General features: G+C 43.5%; 1 protein-coding gene across 1 annotated transcript in view; it reads right to left on the minus strand.

The window, feature by feature from the left end:
• Positions 1 to 3186: 3186 nt before the first annotated feature.
• The window catches only part of LARP1 (La ribonucleoprotein 1, translational regulator), a 59136-nt gene continuing 49602 nt past the window's right edge, over positions 3187 to 12720 (minus strand). Inside the window, exons 11-19 of the mRNA XM_075856110.1 lie at positions 11169 to 11558; positions 8631 to 8754; positions 7814 to 8019; positions 7143 to 7249; positions 6749 to 6906; positions 6514 to 6658; positions 5949 to 6058; positions 5742 to 5869; positions 3187 to 5176 (exon numbers count right to left, since the gene is read on the minus strand). Coding sequence (XP_075712225.1) covers positions 4979 to 5176; positions 5742 to 5869; positions 5949 to 6058; positions 6514 to 6658; positions 6749 to 6906; positions 7143 to 7249; positions 7814 to 8019; positions 8631 to 8754; positions 11169 to 11558 — 1566 coding nt within the window. The 3' untranslated portion in view covers positions 3187 to 4978. The remainder of the gene's footprint in view (positions 5177 to 5741; positions 5870 to 5948; positions 6059 to 6513; positions 6659 to 6748; positions 6907 to 7142; positions 7250 to 7813; positions 8020 to 8630; positions 8755 to 11168; positions 11559 to 12720) is intronic.

Raw genomic sequence — 12720 nt, forward strand, 5'->3', positions numbered from 1 at the left:
ATAAGGACGACGACACGACCCTAATGTGCCTGTGGAGAAGAGTGCAGGTTTAAACCCCCCCCCCCCCCAACCTTAATTAGCACCATAGAAGCGGCTGGTCTATCCACTTACCTTGCATAAACTGCAATGAATGCGTCACACAGCGAAAGATGAAAGAAAGTACTGGGGGAGGATTTACTAAGCAAAAAAATATAGCTACTTTCTTCCAAAAACAGTGCCACACCTATCCATGGGTTGTGTACGGTATTGCAGCTCTGCTCCATTGAAGCGAATGGGTCTGAGCTGTAATACTACACACAACCTGTGGACTGGTGTGGCACTGTTTTTGGAAGAAAGTAGCCATCTTTTTCTAATACTGTACAACCCTCTGGCCAGAGACCTAACATAACACCGGATGCATCCAATTTATACTATTATTCAAGATTTAGGATCAATAACCAGTTTAACCATTTTTATTCTGACATCCAACTTTTTGTGTTTTCTATTGATGTTTAGAAAATTTCTTTGCTGGGCCAATACAATAGTCTACAAGAGCGGTCTAACCGGTATTTAAAGCCTACAGGACTATTTTCATTCCCATAATAAAAAGTTAGACTAAGCCCCATCCCCCACTGAGTGCTCTGCAGATATGCTACACCTTTATTAAAAAGGGTTTCCTACAAAGAAAACGCATCACTTAGCCACAGGATAGGTAATAAATGTATGATCGCTGGGGGCCCCACCAATCACAAATCGCAGTGAGGATATTGAATGGAGAAGCGGTCGTTGTACTCTGCTTTTTCCATTGGCCCCATAGACATGAACTGGAGCAGCAGGGCACATGCACGACCACCGCTCTATTTAAAATCATCCAAACTGAGGAATGGCACCCTCTGTTCTAGCGATCAGTCGAGGTCCCAGTGGTGGGGCCCCCAGCAATCATACCTTATCACTTTATCCTGTGGATAAGGGATACACAATATCTTAGTGAGAAAACCCCTTTAATACCCAACACTCTTTTATGTCCAAAATCCTGTGCGGACAGATTTAATAAAATAACTATTAAAGGGGTTCTCTACTTTGGACAAGCTCTACTTTTTAGATGGTTTCTTGACAATAAGCGGATCACAAAGTGTCCTACTGCTGGGACCTCCCGCAACCAGCTGTAATCTGTGAGGAGACCTTGCAGTAAGTAGTCAAATTTCCCTGCAGCGCCACCACAGGGGAAATTAAGCATTACACAGTGCCCATTTAGATCAGTAGGTGTCTGTATAATGCAGGACAGGACGTTCAGAGCGAGACACTCTTAGTAACCGCTCTCCACTCTAGCCAAGAGATGATCCTAAACAGAGGACCCCCTCTCTTTCAACTTAGGGTTTCCCAGTAGGGTGTATAACAACAGATTTCCGAAACTAGACAACCACTTTAATAAATTATAATTATGTCTGCCTGCAGCCACCACTAGGGGGAGCTAATGCCATAGGTATAAAGGTAGAATGAAACTCAATGGGAGCAGTATAAACCTGAGCTACCTCTAGTGGCAGATGCATGTATACACTCTTCCCACCACTGGCCTTATAGAAGCGGTGTGCCCTGCGACTCTACGGACGATATGCCGCCGTCTATCCAAATAGCATGAACAAACACCATAGAAATGTTATATATATATATATATATATATATACACACACCGAATAGAACTAAATCAATCACGACACACAGAAATTTGGTCTTTTAAGGTTTTTATTTTTATACATTTTTTTTTGTATTAAAAAGGAAAAAGTAGAATTACCACAAATTACCATGACTAAAGCACAGCTATAAGCAAATCATAACGCAATAAGAATGGATACTCTGAATAATATTAATGTTATAATACAAGCGCTCATTCAAGTATTTTACATTTGTCATTTTTTTTCTTTTCACTTTTTTCTTTTGAATTTGTCTGCTCTTTTAATGATTTATTGGAGTATAACGGGCAAGATTATGTACTTGTAGCATTCCATGTTGAGGGGAAGCAGCTTGCATGGAGTTAAGTCAAATCTTTGCGTGTTTTTGGGGAATTTTAGAGGTTGGCATGTGATGGAATTGGGAGATTAGAACGACGCCAAAATCTGATTAAAATTTCTGGAAGCCAAATGTATGACACCTTGAGAACCTACAACAGTTGTGAAGCCTAGAACACAGTAGTGTGTGTGTGTGCGTGCTCCTTAACAAGTTGGGGAGTGAAGATTCCCCTGGGCCAAAATGCCACTAAAATACCAATTACACACCAGGTAGCTTTTGTGGAAGCCGCTCAAAAGTGGGCAATGGTATGAAGAGATTCCCTGTGCTGGCACTAGTAAAAAGGTCACCAGTGCTAGAATAATCTTGCATAAGGTACAACAAATTTAGAATTTTTTTTTTTCCTCAAACTTTCTCGAATATCAGTGAGGAACAATTTAAACCAAAACGCAGACATTTAGTCAACTCTGTTCTAGAAATGTAGGCCAGGTGGGGGTGTAACCATGTAGTCATGACTGATATCTATATATAATATATCTATACATAATAGAAGATATAGGTTTTCTTAGCACAAACCTACCCCTCCCCTCCAAAAAAAAAAAAAAGCAAGCATATTTCGGGCTACGATTTCCCATTTCCGCTGCATAAATATAAAAACCGGAGGAGGGGGTATCGAGAGGTTGTCTTAAAGCACCATCAAGATGTCTTCAAGGGGATTCTGAGGGTTACATAGACACTCATTCCTGCCCCTCACCCAGACTCCACAAAAGATAAGACCACTCTACTAGAAAAGTAGGGAAATGCTGGCACCCAGACACCAGCAATGGTGAACTCAAATTTTCGCTTTACAGCTGCAGGGAATACGAAGGGAACCATTCACTTCCTTTAAGTCACCAGCAATAAAATATTTCCTTAAGGATCCAGCCCTAAATTATTTTATGCAATGAAACCCTATTGCATAATGAATGACGATGTGCGAGAACCAGTGTGGGGGGGTACAAAACGAAAATGATAGAAGGAAATGATGACCTCTCGGTTTGAATCGAGTCAGCAGCAAATCAATTGGAAAAGGGAAGGGAAATATTCTGTGGGCCAAAGCCATAATGAAATTTGCAATGAATACAAAAACACCGTGAAACTTAATGACCCGGCCCACAAAATAGTTGCCCCGTGGGGGACACTGAGTTTATGTTGAAATTGGAGACTCTTGTAAAAATCGAAACTGATCAATGCACGGGCTAGAGGAACATTTGTCATGCGGTGTGTGAAAGCCACGGGAGGATACAGTCATTTGGGGATCACAACGTTGAGTGGCGTCACATACACCCTCTTTAGGTTGCCCGTAATTGCTTGCCTTGACCCGCCCTATAGTATGAAATGTCAGTTCACATTGTATGGAATGGCAGTTTACGCCTAAGCCAAGTTTACCCAAAATATACAAAGCATTCTGCACCTTGTTTGTACGGCCCAACGTCAACCTTCGAGAGGCAGCCATCCCATTTACAGAACCGAGGAATCTTTTTTTTTTTTTATCAGACGTACCAGCTTTTAAAAGCCAAGATGATAATGTGGCAGTGATATGGTTTATCATAAAATAAAAAAATAAGGGTTCTGGTTATCTTCAGCCCAGGATCATCGTGGACCAGGACGTTTCCCAACATTTGGTAGAATTATATGCCTAAAGGACACAGCAGATGCACAACAACCAACCCTCGTAGAGTGTATACGTCTTTATATGCACGTATATATCACAAAAGTATATACACACACGTATACAGACGTGTACACGCCCCAATACCCAATGACCAGAATTCAATACTTGCCAGAAAAAAAACAAAAAAAGGAGGAAGGAGGGGATGACAGTCATTTTCTGCGTTAAGTGACAAACAGTTCTGTAAATGCCCAGTAATAACCCTCTGGGTACATTTATGGTGGCAGTGATGGGGGAGGTGAAATTTGTTGCCACGTCGTCACCACTGCAATCTTTGCTTCTGATCGGCTGCTGCCAATTCTTGGGAAAACGACAGCTCTGCAAGTTTCAAGGTTACAATAAGGCAACTTTTTGTACTTTGTTAAATCATCGCTTAAAAGAATTTGAAAAGGGAAAGTGAAGGCAGATTTTTTTCTTTTTAAGTTTTTTTTTTTCTTCCATTTTTTCTTATGCAGCCGTTTGCTATTAAAGTTTTCTGTAGTTTTCTCTTTCACAGTCTGAAGTAACAATAAAACAAATAAAAATATATATATATATATCTTTAAAAAGAAAAAAAAAAAAAAAAAGGAAAAGCAGGGCTGTTGTGAAAGCAATGAAGGTTTCTTTTTTACGATTTCGCTGTAGGATCAAATGAAGTCGGGCAAAAAAAGCGCCACCTGGTGGACAACTGTTAGATCCTCCACATTGCAACTGGAAGAGGAATCCATCTCGGTGCCCCAGGTGAACCCCGGTGGGCTTCGAAGCCCACGTGTGATAACATCTTGTCCTTTCAAAGCCTGTAACAGCAAAATTCTGGTAGTCCATTCAGCAATCAGAGCAGAGATGAGGCTTGCATTCGTTTTTGCCACACAGGCAGCCCCTGCTCAAAGGGAGGGCAGCATTTCAATAATTTAAAAAAACAAAAAAGGAAAAAAATGTAAAAACAAAAAAATTCTCTCTCCCCCTCCCAACATGAGCACCTTCCTCCAGATTCCTGCTAAAAAGAGAAAAAAAAAAAAAAAAAAAAAAAGACCCCAAAAAAACAAAAACTAAAATTTCATATCCCTAAGCAAACTAAAATTTTCTTCTTTCTTTTGGGATAAGCATCCGCCACCCTTGCAGGAAAGCCGTGGGAACAAGTCAAGTTTTCTCCAGAACGTGGAGTCTCTGATTATTGTAGAACCATTTCCAATAGGAAGTGGAGGGAAGTCCCACTCTGTTTGCGAACCAAACATTCCTCCCCACAGCCAGGAAATCAACCACAGGTTCCACCCCCCCGAAAAATCATCATTCTTGCCGAGATTTTTAATTTCTTCCTGACGTTTCGGAATCCAAGGTGGCAGATGAGGGTTGGCTTTGGCCTTTGGCGTCCTCCTTTGTTGTGTTATTGGATGACTGGTGACCTGATCCTTTGCTGGAAGACTGAGAGGGATATCTTCTCCTACCTTCACCCGCTGACAGAGACGGGCGCCTCCGAGAACCTGCATCCTCTCCCATTGGTGGCTGGAAAGAGATGGGTGAAAATCCTATTAAACAATGGCTCCGATCGGATTTAAAGGGGTGTATGATATTAGAAAAACATGGCTTTTTTTCTTCTAGAAACAGCACCACTGATATGTATGTGTGGTGTCTGGTATTGCAGCTTAGCCTAATTCACATAAATTAGGCTGAGCTCCAATACTACACACCACACATGCATATCAGTGGTGTGGTTTCTGGGGGAAAAAAAAAAATCAGCAGACATGTTTAATAATATACACCCCCTTTAAAATATGTACACAACCCCAACCATTTATAACTCCCCTGATGGACACTAATCAAAAAGAGATATGAAAATTTGTATAATTAAAAAGCACAATCCCTTATTACTTTACTGTAGGCCGCACAAAGAATCATTATTGTTCCTCCACCTTCACATGCCAATCAGAGTGTAGGGAGAAACAATTAAAAAAAGGGTGGTAGCGCCACTCTTCTCCATAGGCTGTGTTTGGTATTGCAGTTTAGTCTCATTCAAGTGAATGGGACTGAGCTGCCATAGCAGACACCACACACGTCCAGAATTACTTACATCTACTCGGAAATCCTCTAGCCGGCGGAATTTGCTCAGGTACTCCTGCAACTTAGGATCAATGTCTAAGTTTTTGGCTTTGGAATATTTCAAAAAGGCCCAAAATTTCTCAAGTCCGTACAGTTGACCTTTGAAAGAAAGAACAATGGGATTACCACAGTGCAAAGAGGGATGTAGCAGTATACATCAAGATGTCACCTTACTCACCTGTCTCATAGTCCCTCCTGGTCTCTTCCTGGAAGTCCCGGAAAATGTCCACTCTGAACTTTCTCTCTAGGCCATAACTGTAATATCGGAAAAGGCACTCCAAGCCGTACCTGAAGACAAGGCCAAATGTTAATGTAAAAATAGACAACATCCAAAACCATTCAAGCCTTAAAGGGGTTGTCCAGGCACGGGGCGGGTTTTTCATGCTGGTGACCAATCCACAGGATAAGTCATCAGTATACGATCGGTGGAGGTCCGACACCCACACCTGATCAGCTGCTTTGGCTGCCTCCGGGCACCGGATGTTATGCAGTGGTCCAAAGTAGACGGCCCTGTATACTACATAATGGCAGTGCAGTACAGCTTCACTTGAATAGGAGCAGAGATGTAGTACGGCTGCTATACTGTGACTGGCTTGGACATCTGGTGCCCGGAGGCAGTTCGAGCAGCTGATCGGTGCAAGGTCCGGGTGATTAACCCCCACCGATCACATACAGATGTCATCAGTGTGAAAAAATGCCCCATGCCTGGACAACCACTTTAAGAAAAATGGAACCTAACTAACCTGTAGCCTTCCTTTCCATCCTCAACAGCAAGCTGACGGAATTCTTCATACATCTTCTTGTTGAAGTGATCCCGTAGGAAGAAAGACCAGAAACGGAAGAGGGTGTTCATCTCCTGGGACTGGCCAATGCCTAGCCGTTTCCTCTCTGGAAGAAAAAGCAAAAAAAAAATTGTAAAAAAATAAAAATTCCAGGAGAGAGTGAACATTACGTGGCCACATGTCCTGCGCTCCTTACCATTAAGGCAACGTCGGCGGTACTTGTGGTAAACGTGTTGCGTGAATCCGTTCTCTTTCAGCAGTTCATGAGAAGGATGCTGGAACTTTGGCAGAGACTGAGGTGTACATCCAAAGCTGCTCAAAGCTGGGGCACCCTCAGAGGGACTGGCGTTGGAGCTGCAGGAAAAATAAACTCATGTCTTAAAAAGCAGTCATTTGTGGGATAAATCTAAATTGTGAAGAGCTGCAGAATATGTTGGTGCTATATAAAGATGATTATTTATAAAAGTATAGACATTATGAATTAGTAAGGGACCAGTCACATGGGCTACAGCACCTGAAGCAAACATGTTGGCCTTCCAAACATCTTAGGAACTCAGCTTACGGAAGGATCCATCAAATGTCTAACTTACCTCACAGAGGCAGTTCGTGGTCGATGTTCCCTTGAATCCATCACCCACCCAACGTGGCATTCCATGGGTGGGTTCGAGCTGTGACGGGTTTTCCTTTTTCTTGGCGTCTTTAAAAAAAATAAAAAGGAAAACATTTTAGGGGGTAAGTGATGGCCAATCCTGTGCTGGTCATATTAGCATTCTGCTTTTTCTCACACCTCAGTAAGGGATGAAATACGTCATTACTTGATCAGTGGGGGCCTGACCTCTGGGACCCTCATCGACCTTGATAACTAAGGGGTCAAGCCCTTTTACTAGACACTGAGCCACTCCACCCAGGCACTGCTAGGTATAAAGGAGCCGCAGCCAGATTTCCAACAAGCACCCCTCTAAGATTGCATTGTTTATTTTGTAGGTGCGCACGGACAATTGCTCTGAGAGCAGTCGATTGGGTGGGGATTCAGCTACATGGATTTCTATAGGTGCCAAACTGGACACAGCTCAAGTTAACGGGGGGGGGGGGGGGGGGGTCGTCCAAAAATGGGAATATTTTTGGGATTAAACTGCCCACTTCCCTTATCGTACAAGCCGTCCAACAGGCAGACGTCACCTATAGAATACCTGTGAATAACACCGGAAACACGTCGATGCCAAGTTATAAATGCATTTAAAATAAATCAACAAAACCTCACCTTGGCATCAATCGTCCTGCCCTCCTTCACAACAGGGTAAAACCGAGGAGTAAGTGTGGGATCTTTCAACCGGGGCGTCCGTGGGGTGCGTGGCGTCCGAGCATTGCGATAATTTGGAGATTCAGGGACCGTGGTCGGTAGGGAACGGGCGATCGTGGAGGGTTCAGGAGCACCAAACAGCTTGTTAGCCAAGGCATCAGTGGGAACTGTAAATGAATAACAAAAAGGCAGAGGGGTAAGTGTACAATTCCAGGATGTGCTTGAAGTGAAACGTACTTGAGAACTAAATTACTACGCTATAAATGGCGTTGTTCCCTCCCCTTAAACCCTAAACCCAAACATTTGTCAAACATAAACTCAGCCCCCATATCCGCGCTGGCCAGTTCCGGTATTGCAGGGCGAGTATAAAGCATAGGAGAGAAAGGCCTCCTCAGGTCTCACAGGTTGCAAAATACCTCTGCATTTAGTCAGCTGTTACCTGCTGGGGTGCAGCAATGTCAAAGCTTTTTGTCCCTGCAGTGCTGCTGTAGATAAAGCATTGCTGCCCTCCAGTGGAAAAACCTTAAACTGCACGTGACTCAATGCCATTAGGCACGCACACACACAGTAATCCAGCATGGTTAGCTAAGGGCTCATTCAGACGAGCGCACATCCGTGTGCGGTGCGTGATTTGCGCATTAATTCCATAAAAATAAAAAGATGTGCTTTGCAAGTGAGAGGAGTGCTAATAGCCCATCCTGTATGCGTCAAGGCTGTGAACTTATTCAAAGATAACAAAAAGCCAAGTGAAAATTTTCATAAATCTTAAGACTATTACCTTGCTGAAACCTTGGAGGTCCAGGTGGCACTTCCTGATTTGGATCGACAGGGGGTTCTGGGGTTAAAGTGTCAAACTGCTCCCGGCTGATCATGTTCACCTTTTTGAAGTTCTCCACCTCTTGCTGCAATGAAAAAGAACATAAATTGATACAGGTGGCACCGAATTGGTGCCGCTGCCCCGCGGATATCAGCAAGGAGCCCCCTACTTTTTGAATATCCTCTGACGTGTCAGAGAATGACATCTTTAGCGGTCCATGAGCTGGAAAACCACTTCATGACTTGCAGATGAGCAAATTGTCAGACACCTTTAAAGACTTTGTCTCCAACTAAGCACTAACTCAATAACATGGTATCTGGTGGCATCAATTGTTTGAATCACATTCACTGTTATGCCAGTCTTGGCCATAGCAGTAAGGTGGCAACATAAGAAAAACAGTCTGGCAAGATCCAGTCTAAGGTTTTCGAACAACAATAAGTGCCCTCAATTGTGGTTTTTATAGCTCCCATTTAATTCAATGATGAGACAGAATGCATGGCCGCGTCTTAGAGGGGTTTTCCCATGAAGAACATTTATGACATATCCACAGGATAGGTCCTAAGGGTCAGATACATACGGGTCCACAATTCCGGGACCTGCACCTATCTCTAGAACGGAGCCCTCCTAAGCCCTGTTCTAGTTTTTTTTCTGCTCACACTGCTTCCCGGCAATTCAATTTACGGATTACATAGTTGGGAGTTACGGAAAAGGCAAAACTTGCTGAGCTGCGCTGTTTTCGCAACTCCATAGAACTGAATAGTAGTTACAGAAACAGTGTAGCTCTGATGCAATGCTGCTTTCGGAACGGTCATTCACTACTATGGGAGTTACATAAACAGCTCAGTGAGTTATGCCATTTCCGTAACTCCCGACCATGTAATCCGTAAGCGGACAGGCGGCAGTGTGAGAACAAAAACTGGGATTAGGGGGCCCTGTTCTAGAGATAAGTGTGGGTCCCAGAGGTGGGACCCATATATTTCTGACATATCCTGTGGATATGTCAAATATGTCCTTCATGGGAAAACCCCTTTAAGATATCTGCAATTCTGGCAAAATACATTACCGCATTCTTCTTAGAGCTTAAAAGTGCCTTACTGAACACGTGCTGGCTCATAATGCAAAGTACTATTATTGGGTAGTCTGAGGTGAAGAACCGCTAAAAAAAATCAGCCATTACTGAAAAGGGGTAAATTAGGGACCTATATGCGAACAGAAAAGGCAAATAAATAAAAATAAAGAAGGTAACCGCATTGTATACTTGAGGATTAGAGATGTCTAATCTCCACAACAGAAAACCAAGTATGAAGTACTTCAGAAGTACAAACAAGCTAGCAATACCTTCAGGATACACAACGCGGCTCAAGATCTGGTGACAAGTTCAGCAGCAGTATAAAACGGACGAATGACGGCCAAATATTAACTGAAATGAAGTGGGGATCCGTTCCAGAGAATCTTCATAGAGGACGATGTATCGTGTGCCTCATCACCAGGACTAATTTGATCATGCCCACTCACATCCTGCTAAACAGGACTAGAACGTGCCCATTGACAAGTCACAGGGCTATACTATCTACAATGCAAGGCCAGACCTGGAAAGTGCTGCCAGAGCGTGTGACTAACAAGAACACATCAGAGTCAAACATCACGGCGTACACACCTCTGCTATACCATTCGGTGGGTAGTGGGATATACCAGGTCAGAACGTCATCAAGACTCCACCTTACCAAAACTTATTAGGGAATATCCTAAAGGTTTCCCTAGTAGAAAACCTCATTTTAGTTACAGTAATCTAAAATGGGAAATTTGACATTACTAAGAGCTTTCCTGCTATTTATGTCAGTAGTCTGCATTCAGTCAAACAAAATAGAAAATAGCAGCATGTAGTCTGCTTACAGATCTGAAGGGAAGCCACAGGCAATCGGAAACTCTCAAAAGCCCAAAATTATATTCTTGGACTGCTCCACCCAAAGGTAGTATATTTCTGGTAACACATTAAAAGAGTTAACTTTAAAAAACTTTTGACAAGTCAAAGTGACCTGTCAGAAGTTTTGATCGGTGGGGGTCTGAGCACTGAGACCCCTACCGATCGCTAAAACGAAGCGGCAGTAGGGCTCGGTTGAGAGCTGCGCCGCTTAGTTTCTGATAGACTTTCCTCGGATCGGTGCATGGGCTCAATAGAAAGATGATCAGAAACCAAGCAGCACCGCGCACACTTTAGCCACTTTGTTTCAGCAATCGGTGGGGGGTCTTTGATCTCGGACCCCGACCGATCAAAACTACTGACATGTCAAAAGTATTTTAAAAAGTTTACCTACACTTTAAGTATATACTGAAGGTAGAATTTCACCCATAAAAGATCACTTTATACAAAGCATGAGCTTGGTAACCATTGTGAACAGCTGCGTAGATGGGACCGATCAAATATTAAGAACTACAAGAGCCTTCAAAGAACCCCTTGAGCAGAAGCTTGGGATTCTGATAGTTCCCCCTGTCACTTACCTTGATCTGTGAATATTCTGGCTCAAACTGCTCTGTCCACAGGTCCTGCTCATAGTAGTACAGACCATCGTTGATTGCTTTGGCAAATTCTGAACTCATCTTCGCCCGAGACGTGTGGTTGCCGGTACGGTCACCTCCAGGATGCTTGCGCAACGACGGTGGGGTTTGAGTGACAATAAGGATTTTGTTTACATCCCGATCATCTATCTCGTAATCCGAGTCCTCATCCGACCAGTCAGTGAAGGTGTTCTTCCTGCCGTCCATCTGCTCCATCTCCTCGTCAAACATGAAGTCCAGCTCTTCAGGTTCATCCTGCTCTTTGGGTGGTTTTGGGGTGATCACTGGAATGGGCGTCGTCTGCGGTACAGACGGCATCACATCCTCTGGCTCCTAGGTGAATTCAAAAGAGGCATTACTACTAACATCAGCCCAGCAGTCCTGGAGCTGGAAAGAACGAGGGGGGGAGGGGGGGGGGGAGGAGGGGAAGAGTCACGGAAGAAGAACGTACAGTCATTCATCCAAACTTTCAGCTGAATTTACTAGTCGTCATAACCACAAAAAACTACGGTGGAAAAGGGATAAAAACCATACAAAATATGAACACATAAAACCAAGATAAGAGCATTAAACCTACCAGAATTTTAAAGTAAAAGAATATTAATATCTTACATCTATGCGGAGATATGATCACTTGGAAGTTACAGGCCCTAAGCTTGAGACTGCACTACTGAGTCCCCTCCTGGTTTCGGTCAGGTGTGAGGGTCCAAATCAACACATATTACAAACCAACATACTACCACCCCTATATGTGTCCTGGCCCTTAGGTTGCTCTATGGATGAGCTATGTATTCAATCTCTATTCAGACATAAGATGTCCGTAGGGTAAGCCTCATCAACGATATGTACGTTAACGTCAACTGCTCCCCATAGTTCCCAAAGATAGGGCCCGTCTAATGCTGTTGTTTTAGGGTGGGACATTAATACAACTCCCAGAGAAACCCCATTAAAAATGGTTTTCCCAGAATCTGCGGATTCTCTGCAACGGAATTTGTTGCGGAAAATACAGTAGCAGCAAAGCGGATGAGATAGAACAAATCTCCTGCACACGCTGCGTAAATACTGAGCGGAATTACCGCTCAGAAATTGACCTGCGATGCGGAATTTCATTCCTCAGTATGTCAATTGTCTTTACGTAAACGACGCTTATATGTTGCGGGATTTCCCCATTGAATTTAACAGGGCTGTAAATACCGCATCAAATAGCAGTTGTTCCGTTTTTTTGCGGCAGATTCGCAGCAAAACCCACCGCAAAAAAACAAAACAAAAAAAATATTGAACTTACCTAAGAGTCTGTGTTTCATCCTCCAGAGGGCCGGCCTCCTGCTATGACTTCATCCCATGCGACTGCCGCGATCTCCTGGGACGAGACGTCATCCCAGGAGGCCGGCCTGCTAGCATGCCAGCTAAGCGCTGCAGTTTTCGCAGCGGACATTCCAGGCGAAAAACTGCATCACAGTTTGGCAAGCTTTTTCGCCTGGAATTCCTGGCGGCA

The sequence above is a fragment of the Rhinoderma darwinii genome, chromosome 3, assembly GCF_050947455.1.
Source record: "Rhinoderma darwinii isolate aRhiDar2 chromosome 3, aRhiDar2.hap1, whole genome shotgun sequence".
Lineage (NCBI taxonomy): Eukaryota > Metazoa > Chordata > Amphibia > Anura > Rhinodermatidae > Rhinoderma > Rhinoderma darwinii.